General features: G+C 41.4%; 1 protein-coding gene and 1 long non-coding RNA gene across 2 annotated transcripts in view; one reads left to right on the forward strand and one right to left on the reverse strand.

Annotated features, from left to right (window-relative positions):
- The window catches only part of LOC117504873, a 241,270-nt gene extending 214,565 nt beyond the window's left edge, over positions 1 to 26,705 (reverse strand). The window contains exon 1 of the long non-coding RNA XR_004558931.1: positions 26,357 to 26,705. This is a non-coding gene — a long non-coding RNA (uncharacterized LOC117504873). The remainder of the gene's footprint in view (positions 1 to 26,356) is intronic.
- The window catches only part of LOC117504818, a 3,434,143-nt gene that overhangs the window by 1,162,632 nt on the left and 2,243,719 nt on the right, over positions 1 to 27,792 (forward strand). Inside the window, exons 6-7 of the mRNA XM_034164343.1 lie at positions 4,385 to 4,501; positions 7,151 to 7,267. Of these exons, the coding sequence (XP_034020234.1) occupies positions 4,385 to 4,501; positions 7,151 to 7,267 (234 nt within the window). The remainder of the gene's footprint in view (positions 1 to 4,384; positions 4,502 to 7,150; positions 7,268 to 27,792) is intronic.

The raw sequence follows: 27,792 nt of genomic DNA on the forward strand, positions 1-27,792 counted from the left end.
ACTTATGTCCTTTGATCATATTGTATGAAAAACAGAAAAAAGGGGAAATTTCACACTTTTATAGTTATCTTTACAATGAAAGTGTGTTAAGAAATTTGTTCTAGTAGTCTGATGACTTTTTCACCTTTTTTCAGCATCATTATATGCAAATATTGCCGTTTTGTGCTTGTCCCACACCCAGACTTTTGATCTTCAATGATAAAAATTAATGGTAAAGAAACGTTTTTTCTAATGTTTTAAAATATCTCTGAATAAAACCAGTAAAATAATCAAAACATAATTGGGGTATTCAATGTCATACAACTGTTGTGATTTTTTTTAAACAAAATGGAGTTGTCCCACACTATTGCCGTAATTTCCACCACAACACTGTAATGTCCCTAAACAGTTTGTATGAAAGATTGTTTGGGTAGTTTCTGTGGAGATAAACAGTGACATCAGAGCACATGTATATAGCGCCAAATCCCAACAAACAGTTGCCCCAAGGCGCTTTATATTGTAAGGCAATGGTGTGGTGGAAATTACATTTACAAGGCCAATAGTGCCCGTAGTTAAAGAATCACCCACTTACTGTTTGCCAACAGCGTTATCACCTTTGACCTGATCTGTTAGGTTCCTATAATATACGATTACTGAGAAAATAAGTGGCTCATAACTTTTAATGTTCACGTCAAATGAAATTGACACACCTCTGCACAATCCGCAAAAATCTGATTTCATAAACACTTGAAGCCAGTTTTTCCTGTTAGCTGAGGTGGTTTGGACTCAGAGGGGTGTGTTCAGGCTTCTGTCATCACACACGGAGCCACACACACACACACACACACTCCACCCTTTACGCATTAATGAGTTCATCATGACGGAGTAAAAATAAGTGCTGCTGCCAACATGGTGACACTCAGACATGGGCTTAATATCGGCTGTTCCAGGTCTCTGTAGAAAGCCTCTGGGTGACGTCTCACAGGTTTTGTCCAGGATAAATGGGTGATTCTTTAACTACGGGCACTATTGGTCTTGTAAATGTAATTTCCACCACACCATTGCCTTACAATATAAAGCGCCTTGGGGCAACTGTTTGTTGGGATTTGGCGCTATGTACATGTGCTCTGATGTCACTGTTTATCTCCATAGAAACTACCCAAACAATCTTTCATACAAACTGTTTAGGGACATTACAGTGTTGTGGTGGAAATTTTGGCAATAGTGTGGGACAACTCCATTTTGTTAAAAAAAAAAAAAAAAAAAACAGTTGTATGACATTGAATACCCCAATTATGTTTTGATTATTTTACTGATATTTTAAAAACATTAGAAAAAACGTTTCTTTACCATTCATTTTTATCATTGAAGATCAAAAGTCTGGGTGTGGGACAAGCACAAAACGGAAATATTTGCATATAATGATGCTGAAAAAGTCATCATAGACTACTAGAACAAAGTTCTTAACACACTTTCATTGTAAAGATAACTATAAAAGTGTGAAATTTCCCCTTTCTGTTTTTCATACAATATATATGAAAGGACATAATAAGTGCCCATAGTCTAAGAATCACCCAAATACAGTCAGTGATTTCTTCTCACAGCTTTGAAGGATGTCCTGAAGATGTTGGTCCTTATGTTTCAGTTCTTCAGTTAATGTTGCATAATGTCTTTGTTGGTAATTTGGTGTTTGATCAGTAAGAATTCTCTTAATCTGGTTAGGGTTATTACCATTGTAATAAATATTTTCATAACAGCTGATTCATATTAGTTTGAATCTCACTGACACTCAGCTGATATGTGCAGGACAGTGACTCAGGCCACAGAAAAATATAAAAAAAAAATTTTTCTGTCAGGAAAATGCTGACCTTTATTTATGCAGTGCATTAAATAATGTTAAATTAAATATTTGACCAATTTAAGCAAATTACTGTGACTGAAAATACAAATAAAGGAAATAATTTCAGATTTTCTACTGAAAAGTCACACACCCAAATATATTACGTATTCCTCTGTATAAATGACAAACAAAAAGTGTTTCAGTGTGTCCCAGCTGTTAAGAAGCTATTTATCATCGATAAAATACAGTAAACACAGCATGTCAACAACATTTGAACTGACAATTTCCATTTCACGCCCAAATGAAGCTGGACTGACTCTGAACTCAGAAAATCAGCTTCTGCTGAAACTGAACAGAAGGTTCAGAAAGTGAACCATCCAAAACATGTCAGCATGGCCCAGACTCGATCTGTTTGTTTGACGTGCACTGAAAAAAATATTCATCCTGTTTGTACAGGATCAAACATATTTTTAACATTCTTAAAACAGACAAAAATGTTTAAGGTCATGTTACACACGACGGGGTCATTTGTACAGCCTAAAACTTTACTGAGAAGGGGCGGTAAAGGACACAGACGGGACTGGAAAACACCTTTCAGTGTCCCTTGTGCATCGTTGTTGTCTCCAGTGGAGTTGGGGTGCTACAGATGACACACTTCTACGAGTTTCCCGGTTTATGACGTATATGCTGGAAAATGCGGGAACAAGGACAGTTTCAATCTTTAGTGAAGTGTCAACATCAGCAAAATAAGATAAGAAATACCATGTGTGAATGTGTGGCAACAGCTTATTTTTGTACTTGCTCTGACTAAACAAAACTCAGATATCCCATGTATCTGAACATTGTGTATTGAAAAACAGAAACTTTACATTGATCACACCATGAGAGACTTTTGTTGCTCTGACTAAGCGAGACAAGGATCTCAGATATCTTATGTATCTGAACACTGCGTATGGAAAACAGGGTTATTTCTACTTCAATTTAAAGAAAACAATTCCTTTAGACACCTTTTTCAGATATGAAAAAAATGAATATTCTTTTATAAAAGCATTTCTCTTTACTGATGCCACAAAACCATGCATGAACATAGGCATGTGTGGTATCAGAATAAAGGTATTGACGGGTGAAATATGATCAAATAAAACAGACTCCAGACAGCAGTTATTAATGCAACATAAGATGATACTTAAATTTTAACACATTCTTGCTTTATCAGGCGTGGCACAAACCAGAGGGACACAAATGCAAGCTTACAAGACTGATAAAGTTCAAATGGTTTAATAACAGGCAGGGGGTCGGTACACGGGTGGTCCAGCAGCGATGCAAAGGTAGCAAAAGGACAAGAGGCTGATACGTGGTACAAAAAACAGGCACAGGTCAAAAAACATGGTGTAAGAGCTATCAGAGGCAAGGCAAAGTCAAGGTCAAAAACAAGGCAGAGTCAAAATACTTACAGGCAAGAACAAAGCAAGGAACAGGGCTGGAAGGTGTACAGAGACAACAATCTGGCAGTGAGCTGTGAGAATGTGAGGGCTTAAATAAGTGGTGGTGTAATCAGTGAAACAAGATGCAGGTGTCAGTGAAAGTTCTGGAAGGGGCGTGACCGGGGAAGACAAACATTGTGCACAGTGCAAGAAAGTGAAAGCAGGAAAACACAGAGTGGAGTGATGAAAGAGACAAAGACACGTGAGCAGGTGCAAGAGTGGAAGTGGAAGAAAACAGAGCAAAAAGAGTGACAGACGAGGACACAAGAGCTAGTGCAGGGGCAAACAAAGAAGATGAGGCAAAAACAGAAACCATGGACAGATTAAAATACAACTATAACCAGGACAGAGCATGAACATGAGAACTGAAAACAAAACCAGACATAAAAGCATAACTGAAATCACAAATGAGAAGAGCCAAAATAAACTACTGATAAACAGAGAATAAACAAACCCGATGACTACAGAATAATGCAATTAATGAAACAAGATAACTGATAAACAGAAAGTGCAATACATAACAAATGGAACATACTCAGATAAGAAACACTGACGATAAATAACAAAACCCTGTGACTACAGCATAATATAATAAATGTGATAAACAGAATGAAACTAAGACTAAAACAACTAAGGGACCAAGAGTGAAAGCAAATAATAAACAATAAAGCAAAACTAAATATGTAGCAAAGAAAAGATACACAGAGAATAAATGAAACAAAAGCAAACATAACATGAACATGAAAATGATAAGACATGGCACAAATGCTCAGAATATGGGAAAAAAAAAAAGTCCAAAATCATAACAGCTGGCCCCAAAAGGGCCAGACCATGACATGCTTGTAGCGGTTAATCATTCAATTCACTCTATATTGCCTAAAGTCGACCCTACAAATCTGTTATCATACATTTTGGACACTTAACAAGACTGAAAAATCCAAAACTGAGGTATTCATAGGATGGACAGTAAAGTAAACTGTGGCCTGTTATAAAGATATTTACAGGTATTTGTTCTTTTAAACATTACTGATGATGATGTTTTCTGATCTTTAATACATTGTTGGTGCTGTTTGTCTTTCAGTGTCCATCAGAGTCCAGAATCATCTGGACCTGAACCCAGCTGTGTGTCCTTGAACAGTGACTGGTCCATGGATAATCCTCTTATTTTTAAAGGACAGCGTCCCTCTGCTGGACAGACGTGAGCTCTGAGTGACATTAACATGTTTCTGTTCTCATGATGTCTCTGTGATCTGGTGAATCTCAGTCTGCAGTGCAGCTCCATATTGTTTCCCAGTGTGCATCATTGGACATCTGATAATCAAAACATATCATGATATCAATACATTAATGTGCTTAATACCACTTTTATGAATTTTATTTAAATATCTGCATAAATTGTAGTGTGTGGTGTTGGTGTGTAACTGAATGTTTCTACTTTAGTTATACTGCCTAAAGTGTATTTGTAGTAGTATATTTATTTGTTCGTTTGTTTTACAAGTTTTCATTTTTTCTTTGCTTTTATCTCAAATTGACATCATACTCCATGTTTGTTTGATAAGACAAGGTGTTTGATTTCACCCTCATTTTCATAGTTCTAGTGACCTCATTGTAAAGCAATGACCCCAAACAAACCCAGTTATGCCCGAGTTCCAACAATGTTTAGAAGAAAAAACAATAGAAAAGCTGATTCCTCTGTGTTCTGTGGATGGTGCTGCAGGAGCATTGGGTACCAGAACCTCTGCATCACATGATCCGGTCTCAATACCACCAAAATAGGAGTTGTGTCCACATTCTGTGCATCACATCAGACCTGTTTCCCGTGGGTGTTGGACTCTGCCAGGGCTGTCCCTTGTCCCCAGTCCTGTTCATGATGTTCATGGACAGGATTTCAAGCCACAGGAAGGGACTGGAGGGTTTCCATCTCTGTGACCTCAGATTTCCATCTCTGCTATTTTGCAGATGATGTGGTTCTGTTGGCTTCATCAGACTCTGACCTCAGATTCACACTGAGCAGGTTTGAGGCAGAGTGTGAAGCAACTGCCATAAGATTCAACATCTCCAAATCTGACACCATGGTCATCTGTTGGTGGATTGTCCCTGTTGGGTCAGCGGAGAGTTACTGCCCCAAGTGGAGGAGTTTACATCTTTTGGGGTCTTGTTCATGAGTGGGGGTACTGTATGTTGGAGTGTGAAAGCAGTAGATTGTTTGGGTCTGCGTCTGTTTTACCAACTCTGTACCGGACCACAGTGGTGCAGAAAGAGCTGAGCCAGAAGGCCAGACTCGCGGTTTACACTCCTATCCTCACCTACACTCATGAACTTTCCTCTCTCGGGTATCTGGGCCTATGTTCCAGGACAGTGTGAGTAGCTCAACGATCTGGGAGGAGCACTGAGTAGAGCTGGTGCTTCTTCGCATCGAAATTGAGCCAACAGAAGTGGTTCAGGCATCTGGTGAGGAGACCCCGGTCATGTCCGTCAAGAGGTCTTTCAGGCATGTCCAACTGGGAAGAGACCCCAGGAAGACCAGGACACCTGGAGGGGTTATATTTCCCAGCTGGCTTTGGAACACCTTGGGTTCCCACAGGAAGAGTTGGAGGATTTGGCTGAGGATAGGAAAGTGTGGTTTGAGCTGCTTGGTCGACTGTCACCATGACTTGGACCTGGATCAGTGGCAGAAAATGAATGAATTAATCTGACTTATGTTCTGCAGAAAAGTTGAAATTAAGTAAACATATTTTTATGTTACTCATCAGTTCCACGTAGTGCAGGATTGTCATAAATCTAAGGCATAGAGTCATTCTGAGTAAATGTTTTAGTTGTTAAATATATTTTTATTCTTATTATTGGTGATAGTATTAGTGTTGTTATTACTGTACAGTTTGTAGTAGAAGAACAGAGAACTGTATTTATGGGAAAACTGCTCTCATCACTGCACCATCAGTATCTGCCCTCAGTGCTTGCATTGGTGCACAATTATTAATTGCACCCAGTGCTGACGCACGCACACACACACACACACACACACACACACACACACACACACACACACACACACACACACACACACACACACACACACACACACACACACACACACACACACACACACACACACACACACTTGCCTGTTTGAGGTAAATCAGTCAGTGTATTTAATGTTGACTGTGTGTAACTGCTGTAAACTTCAGAGTGTGTTATCATCACTCTATTAGTCTCTACTGGATCATCTTTTGATGGTGTTGAAACATTGAAGTCTTAAAAATCACTTTTTGTTGAAGTTTGAAGTTGTCCATCTGCATCCTGCTAACCAACTGCTTATTTTAAATTCAACCTGCGAGACTTTGATTCAAAGCTTTGATTAAAAGTTTCAAATATTCCCTGCATTCGGTGTACCAGTAATGTAATGCTTCCGTCCAGAGTGACGTCGGGTGAGTGAACCTCTTGTACTACGTGTGACTGATTTGTCCAATAAAATTTAGATTACAGCTGCATCCCTGAGGGACAGGCTGAAGATCAAATTAAAACTGAGCCTCAACTCCCATGATTATGGACGGGCGGAAACATTTCTGACTTTTAATGAGTGGCAACACAAAAAGGAAGTGGACTTTACTCTTCCTGAAATTAAAAAACTGAAATGTTGTTGGAACACATTTAAATTCACACTGACAGACTCTGATTCTGAAAATACCAGACTTATTTCTAATTCATTAATTATGTAGTAGATTTTCTTTAACTCAGTCTTTTGAGGGGGAGCATAGCGCCCTCTATTGACCAGCTGCCACTGCTTTCAAACATTATTGATGATGTTTTCTGATCTTTAATTGTGTTTGTGTTGTTTTTCTGTCAGGATGCATCAGAGTGCAGATTCGTCTGGACCTGAACCCAGCTGTGTGTCCCTGAACAGTGACTGGTCCATGGATAATCCTCTTGTTTTTAAAGGACAGCGTTCCTCTGCTGGACAGACGTGAGCTCTGACTCAAATCAAATAAATTCAAATCAATTTTATTTTTACAGCGCCAAATCACAAACAGTTGCCCCAAGGCCCCTTATATTGTAAGGCAAGGCCATACAATAATTACGGAAAAACCCCAACGGTCAAAACGACCCCCTGTGAGCAAGCACTTGGCGATAGTGGGAAGGAAAAACTCCCTTTTAACAGGAAGAAACCTCCAGCAGAACCAGGCTCAGGGAGGGGCAGTCTTCTGCTGGGACTGGTTGGGGCTGAGGGAGAGAACCAGGAAAAAGACATGCTGTGGAGGGGAGCAGAGATCAATCACTAATGATTAAATGCAGAGTGGTGCATACAGAGCAAAAAGAGAAAGAAACACTCAGTGCATCATGGGAACCCCCCAGCAGTCTAAGTCTATAGCAGCATAACTAAGGGATGGTTCTGGGTCACCTGATCCAGCCCTAACTATAAGCCTTAGCAAAAAGGAAAGTTTTAAGCCTAATCTTAAAAGTAGAGAGGGTGTCTGTCTCCCTGATCTGAATTGGGAGCTGGTTCCACAGGAGAGGAGCCTGAAAGCTGAATGCTCTGCCTCCCATTCTACTCTTACAAACCCTAGGAACTACAAGTAAGCATGCAGTCTGAGAGCGAAGCGCTCTATTGGGGTGATATGGTACTATGAGGTCCCTAAGATAAGATGGGACCTGATTATTCAAAACCTTATAAGTAAGAAGAAGACTTTTAAATTCTATTCTAGAATTAACTGTTGTGTGGGCCGCCAGAAGAGGAGGTACTGCTGGCCCACCACCAGAGGGCGCCCTGCCTGAAGTGCGGGCTTCAGGCACGAGAGGGCGCTGCCGCCTCACAGGAACAGCCGAGGTGACAGCTGTCACTCATCAACTATGACAACTGTCACCGATCATCTGCACTTCACCCCGGATAAAAGCAGGATGACACCTCCACCACATCGCCAAGATATCGTTCTTCTACGGAGGTAATACTCTCAGCCTGAATATTCCAATATTGATTCCAGTAGATACATTGTTGCAGCTGTCTCCCCGGAGGACCGGCGTGGGCCGCGACTGCTTCGCTCTGCTTTCCGCCAGATAAGTGTTTGAGACAGGAGCTGCACGAGTGTGTGTTAGAGGTCGAGGTGGAATTCCCACCGTTGTTGTTACTGGGTGTACACACACCCACACTTGACTCTTTGCTCTTCGTCAGCAGTACCAGATCTGACACGCGGAGACGGTGGCCACCTGGGGGACTCGGGACCTGGCGGCTCCAGTATCCTTCGGGTTCGGTGGTGGAGGAAATCGTGTGGTTCCGGTTCTTCTCTAGACGGACGTCTCCTATCGTCGAGCCTGCCCACACGACACCTTTATTAATTGACTTTGCATTCATTCTATAATCTGCTGTGTGTGGTTGTGGCATTCACAACAGTAAAGTGTTCAAATGTAACTCCTTCTATTGTCCGTTCATTTACGCCCCCTGTTGTGGGTCCGTGTCACTACACTTTCCCAACATTAACAGGAAGCCAATGAAGAGAGGCCAATATGGGTGAGATATGCTCTCTCCTTCTAGTCCCCATCAGTACTCTAGCTGCAGCATTTTGAATTAACTGAAGGTTTTTCAGGGAACTTTTAGGACAACCTGATAATAATGAATTACAATAGTCCAGCCTAGAGGAAATAAATGCATGAATTAGTTTTTTCAGCATCACTCTGAGACAAGACCTTTCTAATTTTAGAGATATTGCGTAAATGCAAAAAAGCAGTCCTACATATTTGTTTAATATGCGCATTGAATGACATATCCTGATCAAAAATGACTCCAAGATTTCTCACAGTATTACTAGAGGTCAGGGTAATGCCATCCAGAGTAAGGATCTGGTTAGACACCATGTTTCTAAGATTTGTGGGGCCAAGTACAATAACTTCAGTTTTATCTGAGTTTAAAAGCAGGAAATTAGAGGTCATCCATGTCTTTATGTCTAAGACAATCCTGCAGCGTTCTGGCAGTTAGTGTGACTCGGGGGTGTTGACTCATTTAAACTAACATATTCATCCTGCTGTAACCAGGTTTCTGTAAGGCAGAATAAATCAATATGCTGATCGATTATTATATCATTTACTAACAGGGACTTAGAAGAGAGAGACCTAATGTTTAATAGACCACATTTAACTGTTTTAGTCTGTGGTGCAGTTGAAGGTGCTATATTATTTTTTCTTTTTGAATTTTTATGTTTAAATAGATTTTTACTGGTTATTGGTGGTCTGGGAGCAGGCACCGTCTCTACGGGGATGGGGTAATGAGGGGATGGCAGGGGGAGAGAAGCTGCAGAGAGGTGTGTAAGACTACAACTCTGCTTCCTGGTCCCAACCCTGGATAGTCACGGTTTGGAGGATTTAAGAAAATTGGCCAGATTTCTAGAAATGAGAGCTGCTCCATCCAAAGTGGGATGGATGCCGTCTCTCCTAACAAGACCAGGTTTTCCCCAGAAGCTTTGCCAATTATCTATGAAGCCCACCTCACTTTTTGAACACCACTCAGACAGCCAGCAATTCAGGGAGAACATGTGGCTAAACATGTCACTCCCGGTCCGATTGGGGAGGGGCCCAGAGAAAACTACAGAGTCCGACATTGTTTTTGCAAAGTTACACACCGATTCAATGTTAATTTTAGTGACCTCCGATTGGCGTAACCGGGTGTCATTACTGCCGACGTGAATTACAATCTTACTGAATTTACGCTTAGCCTTAGCCAGCAGTTTCAAATTTCCTTCAATGTCGCCTGCTCTGGCCCCCGGAAGACAATTGACTATGGTTGCTGGTGTCGCTAACTTCACATTTCTCAAAACAGAGTCGCCAATAACCAGAGTTTGATCCTCGGCGGGTGTGTCACAGAGTGGGGAAAAATGGTTAGAAATGTGAATGGGTTGGCGGTGTACACGGGGCTTCTGTTTAGGACTACGCTTCCTCCTCACAGTCACCCAGTCAGCCTGCTTTCCCGGCTGCTCGGGATCTGCTGGAAGGGAACTAACGGCGGCTAAGCTACCTTGGTCTGCACCGACTACAGGGGCCTGGCTAGCTGTAGAATTTTCCACGGTGCGGAGCCGAGTCTCCAATTCGTCCAGCCTGGCCTCCAAAGCTACGAATAAGCTACACTTATTACAAGTACCATTACTGCTAAAGGAGGCCGAGGAATAACTAAACATTTCACACCCAGAGCAGAAAAGTGCAGGAGAGACAGGAGAAGCCACCATGCTAAACCAGCTAAGAGCTAGTAGCTGCGCTAAGCTAGCGGATTCCTAAAAACACACAAAGTGAATAATGTGTAAATAATTTAGAGGTGATTCAGCAGAGGGAGTGCTTTAGTTAAGGCATGTGAAGATTACACTGTGAAATAAATCGTTATCTAGTTATCTAGATCAATCTAACTGCGCAGATTAAACAGCTAACAGATACAGAAAAACACCACTGTGCTCTGGAACAGGAAGTGATACAATACCGCAGTGAGAGCCAACCACCAGTAGAGGTCTGACTGACACTAACATGTTTCTGTCTTTATGATGTCATGATTATTTATCCTCTGACTTTGATCATAAACAGGAATTTTGATTGATTAATTAATTAGTCAATACAAGCATCTGAAGATGAGACTGTTTGGCTGGAGAACTTGTGGACTCCTGTGGAACCAGCTCCCAATTCAGATCAGGGAGACAGACACCCTCTCTAGTTTTAAGATTAGGCTTAAAACTTTCCTTTTTGCTAAGGCTTATAGTTAGGGCTGGATCAGGTGACCCAGAACCATCCCTTAGTTATGCTGCTATAGACTTAGACTGCTGGGGGGTTCCCATGATGCATTGAGTGTTTCTTTCTCTTTTTGCTCTGTATGCACCACTCTGCATTTAATCATTAGTGATCGATCTCTGCTCCCCTCCACAGCATGTCTTTTTCCTGGTTCTCTCCCTCAGCCCCAACCAGTCCCAGCAGAAGACTGCCCCTCCCTGAGCCTGGTTCTGCTGGAGGTTTCTTCCTGTTAAAAGGGAGTTTTTCCTTCCCACTGTTGCCAAGTGCTTGCTCACAGGGGGTCGTTTTGACCGTTGGGGTTTTTCCGTAATTATTGTATGGCCTTGCCTTACAATATAAGGCGCCTGGGGCAACTGTTTGTTGTGATTTGGCGCTATATAAATAAAATTGATTTGATTTGATTTGACATGGACACAGCTGGTTACCAGATCCTGGACGTTTATGAGGAGGAGCGGGAAGACGACCCCCACCCCCCATCCCCCCATATACCTCTGCTGTCCTGTCACGTTGGACCGGCTACTTTAAGTAGCTGTCTGAGGCTGATCCTCTTCCTGGAATGTTAGACAGGTTTTGTTTGACATCAGATGGTGAGTTAGGGACAGAACTTGTTAAACCTTGTGACGCTCAAGTCTCTTCTCAGGATACTTTATAATTTAACTTGTTTAAATGGGCAGAAGACAATTTGGCTTACTGACATTTTGTGAAAAGCTTCCAGTTGGACAGAATATATCAGTTTCTACAGAAAGGACAGACTTTTACATCTGGAAGCTGTGAGGAAACTTTCCAGCCTCAGTGTGGAAAAGTCACAGTTTAGACTTCGGGGTCTTGAACCTTGTTGGATTCTTGGACCCGGTGGTTGTCAAAGTCCACTGCTGGTTTGCTGCTTTCAGGGCCATCTGATCTGGACAGAAAGAGACAACTTTGAGGAAATCATGTTCCCGACCTGCTGGAGAACAGACTCAGTGACTGCGACTTAGAATCCCGTAGAGGGAGGAGGTTCTTCGGTACCAGTGAGCTGTGAGAAGACAGAACAGGATGTGGACATCTGTCAAATAACAGCAGCTGCATGAACGGATCCTGAGTTCCTGATCAGTCAGTTTGATCCTCACTGCAGACACCAGAAACACAGACAGGAAGTCAACATTTAACATCTTCAGTCAGGATCAAAGCTCTTCATTTAGTGGTACTGATGGAGGAGCCGTCACTGTTTCTGGCACGGCGGACCGTCCTGCCAAGACTGTGGAAGGGAAACACAAACAACAAGGTCAACTCTCAGGGGGACCAACAAGAAAACCATGAAAACCAGTTTGAGTGTTCAGACCAACGATGCAGGTTGATGTGAACTTGAAGCTATTTGTGTTCAGACATCATGTGAGTAAACTGTTTCTGATTGGTCCACAGAGTGAAGCAGCAGAGCTCAGAGGTTCTCAGGGTTCCATCAAAGACATCTGAACTACACGTTTACGGTCTGTTGACGTCCATCTGATGTCCTCATTGGACAGTTTGTTCATAATGTCTCCATGCTGCAGCAACAAACACTTTGATGATATTTATTCTCTCATTCATGTTCATCAGTGCATCATTCATGGATTCATCAACACACACAATGACTATTATTATTGTTATTACCTCCACCAAGGAGATTATGTTTTCGGTTGCGTTTGTTTGTTTGACTGTCTGTCTGTTTGTCAGCAGGATAACTCAAAATGTTTTGAACTGATTTTGATGAAATTTTGTGGAGTGGTTGGAAAAGACAAGAGGAACAAGTGATTAATTTTTAGTGGTGATCTGGATCACGATCTGGATCCAGGAATTTTTTAAAGGATTCTTCACCATTGCGGGATAGGGGGAATTTTGACATTGTAGTTTCTTACTCCACAAAAACAAGGCAGAAAGGCTTGAAAAAAAGTAGGGTGTAACATAGTCAAATGTTCTATCAAACAACAAAGTTTGGTGATGATCGGATCCGGATTCCGGATCTGGTGATTCAGAATATGGAAAAATATAGGGAAAATAGAAAATGTGTCAGTGTGAGGTGACAAATGAAGCTAGAGATGCACAACTAACACCAAACTGTAGCTGAATCTGTACTGATTCAGTAAGGTGTCGTCAGATTTGATGTAGCTTCAAATGTTATGGAGCTAGATCCAGAAGAAAACCGCCATTATCGAAAAATCATTTTTATACAATAACTTTAGAACTAATAAAGACATAAAATTGATTCCAAGTACTAGAGGTATGTTTTCATGGTCAAGGATATCAAATATAAAGGAAAGAAAAGTGTATGTATCATAGTTTTGGTTGTAACACTGAATTGTTGAATAGATCACTGTGCCAAGGAGGGAATCTCTTTAGGGTCGGTGACCCTATGGCCTTGGTAGAGGTTTGCACTCTCTGAGTGCTTCTAGTTATTATTATTGTTGTTGTTGTTTAAAGTGACAAATTTTTTATGTTTTTTTTATATATAAATTCAGAAAAATGATGATCTCAAGGGTTTAACTTTTCAGTCTGTTTTTAATTGAATTAAATTTTCTGAACAAAATCCAGAGAATCTCACACAGTGAAAAATATAATGTGGAGACAAAATCCACACTTGTAACAAAGTGATGAGTTTCTATGTCCATGTTGATGTTTTGCTGCAGAACATCGAGGAGAACATGGGGATGTTTATGAAAAATGAGCTGAAGATGATCCAGAAGTTTCTCCTGACAAATGATGCAGAATACTTGGAGAGTCAGAGTGAGGAGGAGGAGCAGAGGAGCATCTGACTGGTTTTCCTGGACCTCACAGTGGCTTTCATGAGGAGAATGAATTATGATGAGCTGGCTGACTGTCTGCAGAGCAGTAAGACAACTTCTGTCCCCATTTAACACAGACGCTAAATGACGTTTGTCCATTTTAAATATATTCATGTGTGAATTCTGTCAGGGAAACAGGAAGTGATATCATCATTCAAGAACTGATCTGTCCTGTTCTTTCAGGAACTCGTGGTGAAGTTTGTCATCATAAATTCAAAACTAAGGTGAAACAAAAGTTTGAGCGTGTGTTTGAGGGGATCTTTAAAGCAGGAAAGACGACTCTTCTGAAGGAGATCTACACAGAGCTCTACATCACAGAGGGCGGGGCTTCAGAGGTCAACCAGGAACAAGAGGTCAGACAGATTGAAGCAGCATCCAGGAAAACAGACTCACCACAAAGAACCATCACATGTGAAGACATCTTTAAAGTCTCAGCTGACACTCAGCCACCAATCAGAAGAGTGCTGACAAAGGGCGTGGCCGGCATCGGGAAAACAGTCTTAACACAGAAGTGGACTCTGGACTGGGCTGAAGGACGAACCAACCAGGACTTCCACTTCATATTTCCATTCACTTTCAGAGAGCTGAATGTGCTGAAAGAGAAGAAGTTCAGTTTGGTGGAACTTGTTCATCACTTCTTTCCTGAAACCAAAGAAGCAGGAATCTGCAGCTTCCAGCACTTCCCGGTCTTGATCATCTTGGACGGTCTGGATGAGTGTCGCCTCCCTCTGGACTTCCACAGCAATGACATCCTGACTGATGTGACAGAGTCAAGCTCAGTGGATGTTCTGCTGACAAACCTCATCAGGAGGAACCTGTTTCCCTCTGCTCACCTCTGGATCACCACACGACCTGCAGCAGCCAATCAGATCCCTCCTAAGTGTGTGGACATGGTGACAGAGGTCAGAGGCTTCACTCACCCTCAGAAGGAGGAGTACTTCAGGAAGAGATTCAGAGATGAGGAACAGTCCAGAAGAATCATCTCCCACGTGAAGACATCACAAAGCCTCCACATGATGTGTCACATCCCAGTCTTCTGCTGGATCACTGCTACAGTTCTGGAAGACATGTTGGACACCAGAGACACTCTAGAGCTGCCAGAGACCCTGACTGAGATGTACATCTACTTCCTGGTGGTTCAGTCCAGAGTGAAGAAGGTCAAGTATGATGGAGGAGCTGAGACAGATCCACTGTGGAATCCAGAGAACAGGGAGATGATTGTGTCTCTGGGAAAACTGGCTTTTGAGCAGCTGCAGAAAGGGAACCTGATCTTCTATGAAGAGGACCTGACAGAGTGTGGCATCGATATCAGAGCAGCCTCAGTGTACTCAGGAGTGCTGTGGATGAGGCCTTACAGAGTCCAAATGGACACCTGGACTTGTTCCTGCGCTTCCTTCTGGGTCTTTCCCTGCAGACCAATCACACTCTCCTACGAGGCCTGATGACATAGACAGACAGAATCTCAGGGACCAATCAGGAAACAGTCATTTACATCAACAATAAGCTCAATGAGAATCTGTCTGCAGAGAGAAACATCAGTCTGATCCACTGTCTGAATGAACTGAAGGATCGTTTTCTACTGGATCAGATACAACAGCTCCTGAACTCTGGAAGTCTCTCTAGATGTGGTCTGTCTGGTTCTGATTTATCAGCTCTGGCCTTCATCTTACTGTCCTCAGATCAACATCTGGACGTGTTTGACCTGAAAAAATATCAGCCTTCTGCTGCTGCTGCCAGTGATCAAAGAATCTACAAAAGTTTTGTAAGTACAGAGACACTTTGACATTTGAACTCTGGGTGTAACAGATCACAGAACTCACAGATCAGATCCAGACTTAAAGTCACGGTTCTGATCGTCTTCGTATCACAAAAAAAAAAAAAGATTTTGGTGAGACAAAAATAACTGAGTTCTAACTGAAAGAACAATGAAAACAAGATGCACAGTTTGTTAAAGTTAAAGTGAAAATCTTTCTTGTTTTGAATCGTCTCTGCAGGTTATCTGGCTGTGATCTGTCAGATAGAAGCTGCGAAGTTCTGTCTTCAGTTCTCAGCTCTCAGTCCTCCAATCTGACAGAACTGGACTTGAGTCAGAACCGGCTGCAGGATTCAGGAGTGAAGCTGCTGTCTGCTGGACTGGAGAGTCCACACTGTCACCTGGAGACTCTCAGGTCAAGATTTAGTTTCTGCTTCAAACGGTTCAAAACGTCTCTCTGAATTCTAAACTTTTTCATCAGATTCAGTTTCACATCAACGCTCAGGTATGTCTCTGAACCAGAACTAAAGGATTTCAGTCTCTGCTGGAAAGACAGCAGGGTGGTGCAGCGGGTATCACTTATCTCACAGCAAGAAGGACTTTGGTTCAATTCCCACTGTAACAAATAGCTAATTTGTTACTTAGTGATTTCATAGCTGTACAGTTACTTTAGTTAGGAAGCACCTTGATGTATGTAGGATTGAGTATTGAGGTGTGTAGTTGTAATTTGTCTTCCTTACCTCATGTCTTGTGTCCAGGCGGCAAAGAGGTCCCACTGGAAACTGTTGCTATGATAAAGGTTCTGGGATAGACCAAGGCAGGGGAGTCATGGGGGGAGATGTGTTTAAGGGGGTTTATTGGTGTATGAATTTTAGTAAGTAGGTGGTTTTGGGGGGTTTAAGTTTAGGTTTAGAGATGGTGGGATTTTAAATGGGTTTTGGGTTGGTTAAAGGTATGGAGGGTTTTGATAGGTGTTAGGAGGTAGTTGGTTAGCTCTTAACTTTTTAGATTTTAATGGTTTAACCCGATTAGTCAAACCAGATAAAAGGCGCCTGAGAGATCATTCTGGAGTGGCAGTTGGGGAGAGACTATTCCCACCACCTCTCTGGGTATTTTGTACTTTATGTACGATTTTCTTTGTTCTTTTTGGAAGGGTAGTGATAAAGTAAGAAAATTAAAGTTGTGGACCACATCAAGTTGCCTCGGCCTCTGTCTCTGCCTCTGTCTCATTGGGGGTTTGACCGCTAAGGGCCAACTGACGTCACACCCACCAAAGTCCAGGTCCAGTCTGTCTGGAGTTTCCATGTTGTCTCCGTGTCTGTGTGTTTATTCCTGACTTTAAAAACAGGTTGGTCATCTTCAGGCTCCTCCTACTGCCCTTGAACAAGGTAGTGTGTGTAAACCTGCCCTGAGCCTGAATACTGAGTATGTAGTCAGTTAGTAGATACGACCCAACCACTACTGTAGTACTAACTAGAAGTAAGTAAGTAGTTTTTCTTCTTCTGGAGACCAGGTGACTGACCCTCATTATTATCCACATTGATTGATTGATTGTTCAACTAACCCATTCTGATGCTTCTCTCCAACTTCACTTTACATCAACAAACGTTCCCAGGAATTGAGTCCACATCACTCCAGACAGCTCAGTCCACTCAGTTTGAATTTGACTTTTTACCTCCATATATCATAAAATCTGATTTTTTAACTTTCAGAGATAATTTATTTCATTTAAACCATGTGGTCCAGGCTGCTAAGCTAACATTAGCCTCTTTATCTGGACCCTGGAATCTGAATGAGAAAGAATCAGGGTTGTATCATCTGCAAACATTTGTCAAATTATTCACATCAATAAAGGCCCCTTCACACACAACACAAAGTTGGGGAATCAGGTCAAAACAGGCAGAATGAGTGAAACCTGAAAACTTCTAGCCACAGTTGGGAGGAACAGACAGTCGGACAGCCGAGTATGGATGCTGTACGATCCCACAGTTTGAGCACGGTGAGAGGTGTGATACCACATCGTGCTGTCACAGCAGCAGAAGCAATTAAATGTTGTACAGATGTTCATAAATCAAATAAAATGTTTGATGGCAAAATAATGAGACCATAAAACATAAGAACAATGAATGTATTGTTTAAATGTCCATGGAAGTAAACAAAGAATTAATGAAAGTACACAAATGAGATCAAAGAAAACGAAATAAAGACATCCCCGTCTCCCTATCACACACAGTGACCAGAGGTCAGGACAGTGAAGTTCACGACTGCTGAGGGCCACCTGCCTGGAGCAGAAGAGCCACAGGGACGTGTTTTGTATGGATCCACACTGAATTGATCTCCAGTAACAGATCAGGAATATTGGTCTCTGTGTGTCATTCAGGAGTTCTAAATCCTAAAACCCGGGAGGTCCTGGGTTTTATCCCCCCTTTGAAAGCTGCCTGTATGGCTTCAGACTGACTTCTGGTTGGATTGCTGCTACTCCAGCAACAAAAGTTGACAGCAATGAAAAAGGTAGTTCCATGAAAGCACTTTGACCATATATATATATATATATATACACACACACACACACACACACACACACACACACACACACACACACACACACACACACACACACACACACACACACACACACACACACACACACACACACACACACACACACACACACACACACACACACACACACACACACACACACACACACACACACACACACAGTATGTAGAGAAAAGGTTTCACTGCTTCATGAAAAAGTTGGATAAAAGGAAGCAGTGTTATCAAAACAGAAATAAAACCATTTTGCTGTTCTCTTTGGAAATTATGAAGATAAAACAAGTACAGCAATGAAAATAGGTAGTTCCATGAAAGCACACACACACACACACACACACACACACACACACACACACACACACACACACACACACACACACAGTATGTAGAGAAACCATTTCATTGTTTGCTTCATGAAAAAGTTGGATAAAAGGATGCTGTTATCAAAACAGAAATAAAACCATTTTGCTGTTCTCTTTGCAAATTATGAAGATAAACCAGCAAGTTCAGCAATGAAAAAGGTACTTCCATGAAAGCACTTTGACCATTCACACACACACACACACACACACACACACACACACACACACACACACACACACACACACACACACACACACACACACACAGTATGTAGAGAAAAAGTTTCATTGTTTGCTTCATGAAAAAGTTGGATCAAAGTATGCAGTGTTATCAAAACAGAAATAAAACCATTTTGCTGTTCTCTTTGGAAATTACGAAGATAAAACAGCAATTTTACCATTCACACACACACACACACACACACACACACACACACACACACACACACACACACACACACACACACACACACACACACACAGAATGTAGAGAAACCATTTCATTGTTTGCTTCATGAAAAAGTTGGATAAAAGTATGCAGTGTTATCAAAACAGAAATAAAACCATTTTGCTGTTCTCTTTGCAAATTATGAAGATAAACCAGCACGTTCATCAATGAAAAAGGTAGTTCCATGAAAGCACTTTGACCATTCACACACACACACACACACACACACACACACACACACACACACACACACACACACACACACACACACACACACACACACACACACACACACACACACACACACACACACAGAGTATGTAGAGAAAAAGTTTCATTGTTTGATTCATGAAAAAGGTGGAACAAAGGATGCAGCGTTATCAAAACAGAAATAAAACACACTTTGACCATTCACACACACACACACACACACACACAAACAAACAATCAAAGTATGCAGTGTTGTTAAACAGAAATAAAACCATTTTCCTGTTCTATTTGGAAATTATGAAGATAAAACAAGTTCAGCAATGAAAATAGGTAGTTCCATGAAAGCACACACACACACACACACACACACACACACACACACACACACACACACACACACACACACACACACACACACACACACACACACACACACAATGTAGAGAAACCATTTCATTGTTTGCTTCATGAAAAAGTTGGATAAAAAGATGCAGTGTTATCAAAACAGAAATAAAACCATTTTGCTGTTCTCTTTGGAAATTATGAAGATAAAACAGCAATTTTACCATTCTCTCACACACACACACACACACACACACACACACACACACACACACACACACACACACACACACACACACACACACAGAGTATGTAGAGAAACCATTTCATTGTTTGCTTCATGAAAAAGTTGGATAAAAGTATGCAGTGTTATCAAAACAGAAATAAAACCATTTTGCGGTTCTTTTTGCAAATTCTGAAGATAAACCAGCAAGTTCAGCAATGAAAAAGGTAGTTCCATGAAAGCACTTTGACCATTCACACACACACACACACACACACACACACACACACACACACACACACACACACACACACACACACACACACACACACACACACACACACACACACACACACACACACACAGTATGTAGAGAAACCATTTCATTGTTTGCTTCATGAAAAAGTTGGATAAAAGGATGCTGTTATCAAAACAGAAATAAAACCATTTTGCTGTTCTCTTTGCAAATTATGAAGATAAACCAGCAAGTTCAGCAATGAAAAAGGTAGTTCCATGAAAGCACTTTGACCATTCACACACACACACACACACACACACACACACACACACACACACACACACACACACACACACACACACACACACACACACACACACACACACACACACACACACACACACACACACACACAGTATGTAGAGAAACCATTTCATTGTTTGCTTCATGAAAAAGTTGGATAAAAGGATGCAGTGTTATCAAAACAGAAATAAAACCATTTTGCTGTTCTCTTTGGAAATTATGAAGATAAACCAGCAAGTTCAGCAATGAAAAAGGTAGTTCCATGAAAGCACTTTGACCATTCTCACACACACACACACACACACACACACACACACACACACACACACACACACACACACACACACACACACACACACACACACACACACACACACACACAGTATGTAGAGAAACCATTTCATTGTTTGCTTCATGAAAAAGTTGGATAAAAGGATGCTGTTATCAAAACAGAAATAAAACCATTTTGCTGTTCTCTTTGCAAATTATGAAGATAAACCAGCAAGTTCAGCAATGAAAAAGGTAGTTCCATGAAAGCACTTTGACCATTCACACACACACACACACACACACACACACACACACACACACACACACACACACACACACACACACACACACACACACACACACACACACACACACACACACACACACACAGTATGTAGAGAAACCATTTCATTGTTGAGAAACCATGTTTCTGCTCTGCTCCTGAAAAATGTTGAGGCATTTCTCAACACAGAAAAAGAAACCATTTGGCTGTTTTCCTCTTAAAAAAATCTTGTGATGGAGACATTTGAGAATTAAAAGGAAGCAGTGTTATCAAAACAGAAATAAAACCATTTTGCTGTTCTCTTTGAAAATTATGAAGATAAACCAGCAAGTTCAGCAATGAAAAAGGTAGTTCCATGAAACCACTTTGACCATTCACACACACACACACACACACACACACACACACACACACACACACACACACACACACACACACACACACACACACACACACACACACACACACACAGTATGTAGAGAAACCATTTCATTGTTTGCTTCATGAAAAAGTTGGATAAAAGGATGCAGTGTTATCAAAACAGAAATAAAACCATTTTGCTGTTCTCTTTGGAAATTATGAAGATAAACCAGCAAGTTCAGCAATGAAAAAGGTAGTTCCATGAAAGCACTTTGACCATTCACACACACACACACACACACACACACACACACACACACACACACACACACACACACACACACACACACACACACACACACACACACACACACACACACACACACACAGTATGTAGAGAAACCATTTCATTGTGTGCTTCATGAAAAAGTTGGATAAAAGGAAGCAGTGTTATCAAAACAGAAATAAAACCATTTTGCTGTTCTCTTTGAAAATTATGAAGATAAACCAGCAAGTTCAGCAATGAAAAAGGTAGTTCCATGAAAGCACTTTGACCATCCACACACACACACACACACACACACACACACACACACACACACACACACACACACACACACACACACACACACACACACACACACACACACACACACACACACACACACACAGAGTATGTAGAGAAAAAGTTTCATTGTTTGATTCATGAAAAAGGTGGAACAAAGGATGCAGTGTTATCAAAACAGAAATAGAACCATTTTGCTGTTCTCTTTGGAAATTATAAAGATAAAACAAAAGTTCAGCAATGAAAATAGGTAGTTCCATGAAAGCACACACACACACACACACACACACACACACACACACACACACACACACACACACACACACACACACACACACACACACACACACACACACACACACACACACACACACACACAGAGTATGTAGAGAAAAAGTTTCATTGTTTGATTCATGAAAAAGGTGGAACAAAGGATGCAGTGTTATCAAAACAGAAATAGAACCATTTTGCTGTTCTCTTTGGAAATTATAAAGATAAAACAAAAGTTCAGCAATGAAAATAGGTAGTTCCATGAAAGCACACACACACACACACACACACACACACACACACACACACACACACACACACACACACACACACACACACACACACACACACACACACACACACACACACACACACACACACACACAGTATGTGGAGAAACCATTTCATTGTTTGCTTCATGAAAAAGTTGGATAAAAGGAAGCAGTGTTATCAAAACAGAAATAAAACCATTTTGCTGTTCTCTTTGAAAATTATGAAGATAAACCAGCAAGTTCAGCAATGAAAAAGGTAGTTCCATGAAAGCACTTTGACCATTCACACACACACACACACACACACACACACACACACACACACACACACACACACACACACACACACACACACACACACACACACACACACACACACACACACACACACACACACACACACACAGAGTATGTAGAGAAAAGGTTTCACTGCTTCATGAAAAAGTTGGATAAAAGGAAGCAGTGTTATCAAAACAGAAATAAAACCATTTTGCTGTTCTCTTTGGAAATTATGAAGATAAAACAAGTACAGCAATGAAAATAGGTAGTTCCATGAAAGCACCCTCACACACACACACACCACACACACACACACACACACACACACACACACACACACACACACACACACACACACACACACACACACACACACACACACACACACACACACACACACAGTATGTAGAGAAACCATTTCATTGTTGAGAAACCATGTTTCTGCTCTGCTCCTGAAAAATGTTGAGGCATTTCTCAACACAGAAAAAGAAACCATTTGGCTGTTTTCCTCTTAAAAAAATCTTGTGATGGAGACATTTGAGAATTAAAACACACACACACACACACACACACACACACACACACACACACACACACACACACACACACACACACACACACACACACACACACACACACACACACACACACACACACACACACACACACACACACAGTGTCTGTTGAGAAACCATGTTTCTGCTCTGCTCCTGAAAAAGGTTGAGGCATTTCTCAACACAGAAAAAGAAACCATCCCAAAATGGCAAGAATTTATAAAAAGATGGAAAAATGTCCAAAGACATCAAATAAGCATCCATGCATTCAGTTCCTTTTCCTTTCGTGGCAAGTTTGAGTGGTGACCACAGTGGTGTTTGTCACTGAATAGGATGAGGTTGTTCTGAGGCATGTTCAGTTCAGCTCTGGGCACAGGCTCGCCATCTCCATCCAGAGAGAATACAGTACACCGAAATGGTAAACCATCTTCAGAAGAAAAAAAACTAGGCTGCACAACAACAATATTATTATTGTACACAGCTGAATAAAATCTGTTCCTAATTCTTCTCACAGCTATAACTTAATTTGTATCTTTGTTCCTCCTATTACAGTTTGACAATAGACAGTAATATTTTACATGCATGTTTTTAACTCAAAATATCGTTTGTTATCCATGAAATTACGTTTAACCCATGTAAACAATAAATTAATCTTTGTATCTCTTTAAAAGTATTTAACCATAGAATTATGCTTAATGAAATACAATCAATCACATGACCAAGGAGTATGTTGGTTTACTACCTCCAATATTGTCCTTTAAAATCATCCATGTATCAGTAAAACCCTATTTGTGCAACTGCACTTAGCATTGTATAGGAATTAATGTAAACTCACAGTAATTCATCAAATTGTACAACATTGAAACAATAACAAAGTAGTGCAAAAAAATAAAAAGTCTTTCTTATATTGTTGTGTACTAAAGTCTCATTGGGCAAAAATCATATCTTAACAAAAATAACATTTTCATTGCTTGAAACAGAAAATAAAATCAACTTGTGATTAGCGTAACGCTAATTTTAGCATGGTGCTAGCATGTTTTCTTCAGCAAGCACATGGTCTTAACTCAGGAAGAAGAAGTAACAGCTCACACACGGCAAATTACAGACCCACACGGCCCCTGGAACTCATGCTCCATCAGCTAACACAGTAAATGCTTCAAGTTAGCCTTTGAGCAGTGAAATTATTTGTTCACATTCTGCTTTAAACTCACCGAGACGACCCAAATCTGACAGCACGGATCGTCAACAACATTTCTCGTTCCTTCTCAGAGCGCAAATGACCGCTAAATTAAGGTGTGAGTTTGTCCACTGCTTGGAAGACATGACTATCACTCTTAACCAGTGAGGTCATTATCACCCCATGTGACTGTGAGAACAGGAACAAAAGTTAAGAGAAAGAGGATTACTCCTTTTCAAATAAACATTTTTTCAAAATAAAATTGCTCAAATGCATTGACAATAGAAAGGGGGAAAAGGGTCATTTTCTCTAGCTCACTAGCCCATAGCCTCGGGGCGGATATCAGCTAGTAACAAACAAGGCAGCTGCTGTCTGGTAGGTCTAGCCTTTAGCCTACGAGCGGACATGAGCTAGTAACAGACTAGGCAGCTGCTGTCTGGTAGGGCTAGCATTTAGCCTCCGAGCGGACATCAGCTGGTAACAGACTAGGCATTTCAATCATAAATGGACTGCATTTATATAACTCATTGCATTTATATCTGCACCAGACGCTTCACACATCAATGCCTCAGTGAGCCATGGAACCCCCCCCTGCATTTTCAGGTCATCTCCAAAAATGTAATTTTTTGGGGGGGGGGGGGTCAGGTCAATTTTTCAACCACAGTCTTTTCACACAACTTGTATTGTGCTACCATCCTTTAATAAAAAATACATATATTGTGGTTCAGAAAACTCATCTTCATTTTGAAGTTAAAAAACTTTTTCTTACATCAGAAAACTATTTTTAGACAAATAAAAAAGCATGAAAAGTAAAGTTTAATGTAGTAATGGAAGATTCATTCATTCAACAAATTATTTTCTGATGTGGGTCAAGAAATATATTTCTTAAAATATATATATAAAAAAAACATGAAACAGCACTGTTCTATTTTCTTTGATTACTTGATGGTTAAAAAGCAGGGGTGGTGGCCAAGTGGTTAATGCGCTTGGTTTCAGTTCAGAAGGCTCGGGTTCAAATCCCACCCCTGCCACATTTCTCTATGTAATGTGGAGTTGCGTCAGGAAGGGCATCCGGTGAAAAAACTGTGCCAATTCAACATGCAGATCCACCTTAGGTTTGCTGTGGCAACCCCAAGTGCTAACAAGGGAGCAGCCGAAGGGACTTACTTACTTGATGGTTAAAAAAACTTTAAATAAATAAATAAAATAAAAAAACTACATTATTTAAAGTTGAGGATTTTCTTGTAGTTACAGCAGTAACAATAAAAATGGTAAAACACAAAAATAGGTCAAACACAGACAGTGATTGATTCTGCAGCTAAAATCTAATTATTTAGTTTTAGCCTAGGAGTGGACATCAGCTGGTAAGAAACTAGGCAGCTGTGATCTGGTAGCTCTAGGCTTTAACCTATGAGCAGACTCTAGCAACTAACAGACCAGGCAGCTGTGGTCTGGTATGTCTAGCCTTTAGTCTACAAGCGGACATCAGGTAGTAACAGACTAGGCAGCTGTGATCTGGTAGCCCTAGTCTTTAGCCTACGAATGGACATCAGCTAGTAACAGACTCAGCAGCTGCGGTCTGGTAGCCCTAGTCTTTAGCCTATGAGTGGACATCAGCTAGCAACAGACTAGGCAGCTGCGGTCTGGTAGCTCTTGTCTTTAGCATATGAGCGGACATCAGGTTGTAATAGACTAGGCAGCTGCAGTCTGCTAGCTCAACCCTTTAGGCTTGGAGCAGACATCAGCTAGTAACAGACTAGGCAGCTAAATGGTAAATGGACTCCATGCTCAAAGAGCTTTACACATCAATGCCTACATTCACCCCGATGTGAGGCTGCTGCAATGCAAGGCGCCCACCACACATCGGGAGCAACTCAGGGATTAAGGACCTTGGCCAAGGGCCCTTAGTAATTTTCTCGTCAGGCTGGGATTTGAACTGAGGATCCCACTTTAACCACTAGACCATCACCTCCCCCACAACAGACTAGGCAGCTGCGGTCTTTTAGCTCTAGCCTTTAGCCGAGGAACAGACATCAGCTAGTAAAAGACTAGGCAGGGGAGGTCTGGTAGCTCTAGCCTTTAGCTCGCCTCTCTTCCCTCTCCTCCTCTTTCGATGTTCCATGAATAGCTCCGTCGGCTTCTTCGCTCACGTGTATCCGGAGCTGCCGTCTCTTGTCAGCTGGAATTAACTTGGTTCAGTTGTTTGAATAAGTCCAAGTAAAGCAAGCTGGGTTTTGGCACAGTGTGGACTCTGCCGATGTCCAGATGTTGGTCTGGACTGTGTCCTAACACTGCACAGGCTAGTTGTATGTTTTAAAGGCACAATGTTGCTGACACAGAACCAAAAACACGCTGGTGTCTAAATTATACATCAGCCAGAAGGGGGTTGAGTCCAGGGGTTGAAATACATTTTTTAACCTACTTGCACTGGTGCTAGTTACAAAAAAAAAAAAATTACTTGCACCAAAAAAAAAAAGTTATTTGCAAAACAAAAAGTCAGTCTTATATCAACCTTAAAACTCCTCCACTGATGTGTCAGACTCTTCCTCTCTGGGGAGAGTTTGAGGGGAGAACAGCAGCAGCAGCAGCAGCAGACAGTTTTTTTTTCCCCACATGTGCGCACGAACATATGGAACCCGGGAGAGGTCACTTAAAGTGATATTTTTTTCTGGCCATGATAATTTCCTTTAATTGAGCCCACGAATTAATAAAACATGTGCACATTTACCTTTAATTGAGCCCTCGAATTAATAAAATGTGCACACGTTTTCCTTTCGTTCAAAATGAACTACACAATATGACCTAAACTGTCATCCTCATGACGGGGAGATGCTTTGTCCTCAGCATCCTTTTTAATCAATCAATCAATCAATCAATTTTTTTATATAGCGCCAAATGACAACAAACAGTTGCCCCAAGGCGCTTTATATTGTAAGGCAAGGCCATACAATAATTATGTAAAACCCCAACGGTCAAAACGACCCCCTGTGAGCAAGCACTTGGCTACAGTGGGAAGGAAAAACTCCAGCAGAACCAGGCTCAGGGAGGGGCAGTCTTCTGCTGGGACTGGTTGGGGCTGAGGGAGAGAACCAGGAAAAAGACATGCTGTGGAGGGGAGCAGAGATCGATCACTAATGATTAAATGCAGAGTGGTGCATACAGAGCAAAAAGAGAAAGAAACAGTGCATCATGGGAACCCCCAGGCAGTCTACATCTATAGCAGCATAACTAAGGGATGGTTCAGGGTCACCTGATCCAACCCTAACTATAAGCTTTAGCAAAAAGGAAAGTTTTAAGCCTAATCTTAAAAGTAGAGAGGGTGTCTGTCTCCCTGATCTGAATTGGGAGCTGGTTCCACAGGAGAGGAGCCTGAAAGCTGAAGGCTCTGCCTCCCATTCTACTCTTACAAACCCTAGGAACTACAAGTAAGCCTGCAGTCTGAGAGCGAAGCGCTCTATTGGGGTGATA

The sequence above is a fragment of the Thalassophryne amazonica genome, chromosome 23 (genome assembly GCF_902500255.1).
Source record: "Thalassophryne amazonica chromosome 23, fThaAma1.1, whole genome shotgun sequence".
NCBI lineage: Eukaryota > Metazoa > Chordata > Actinopteri > Batrachoidiformes > Batrachoididae > Thalassophryne > Thalassophryne amazonica.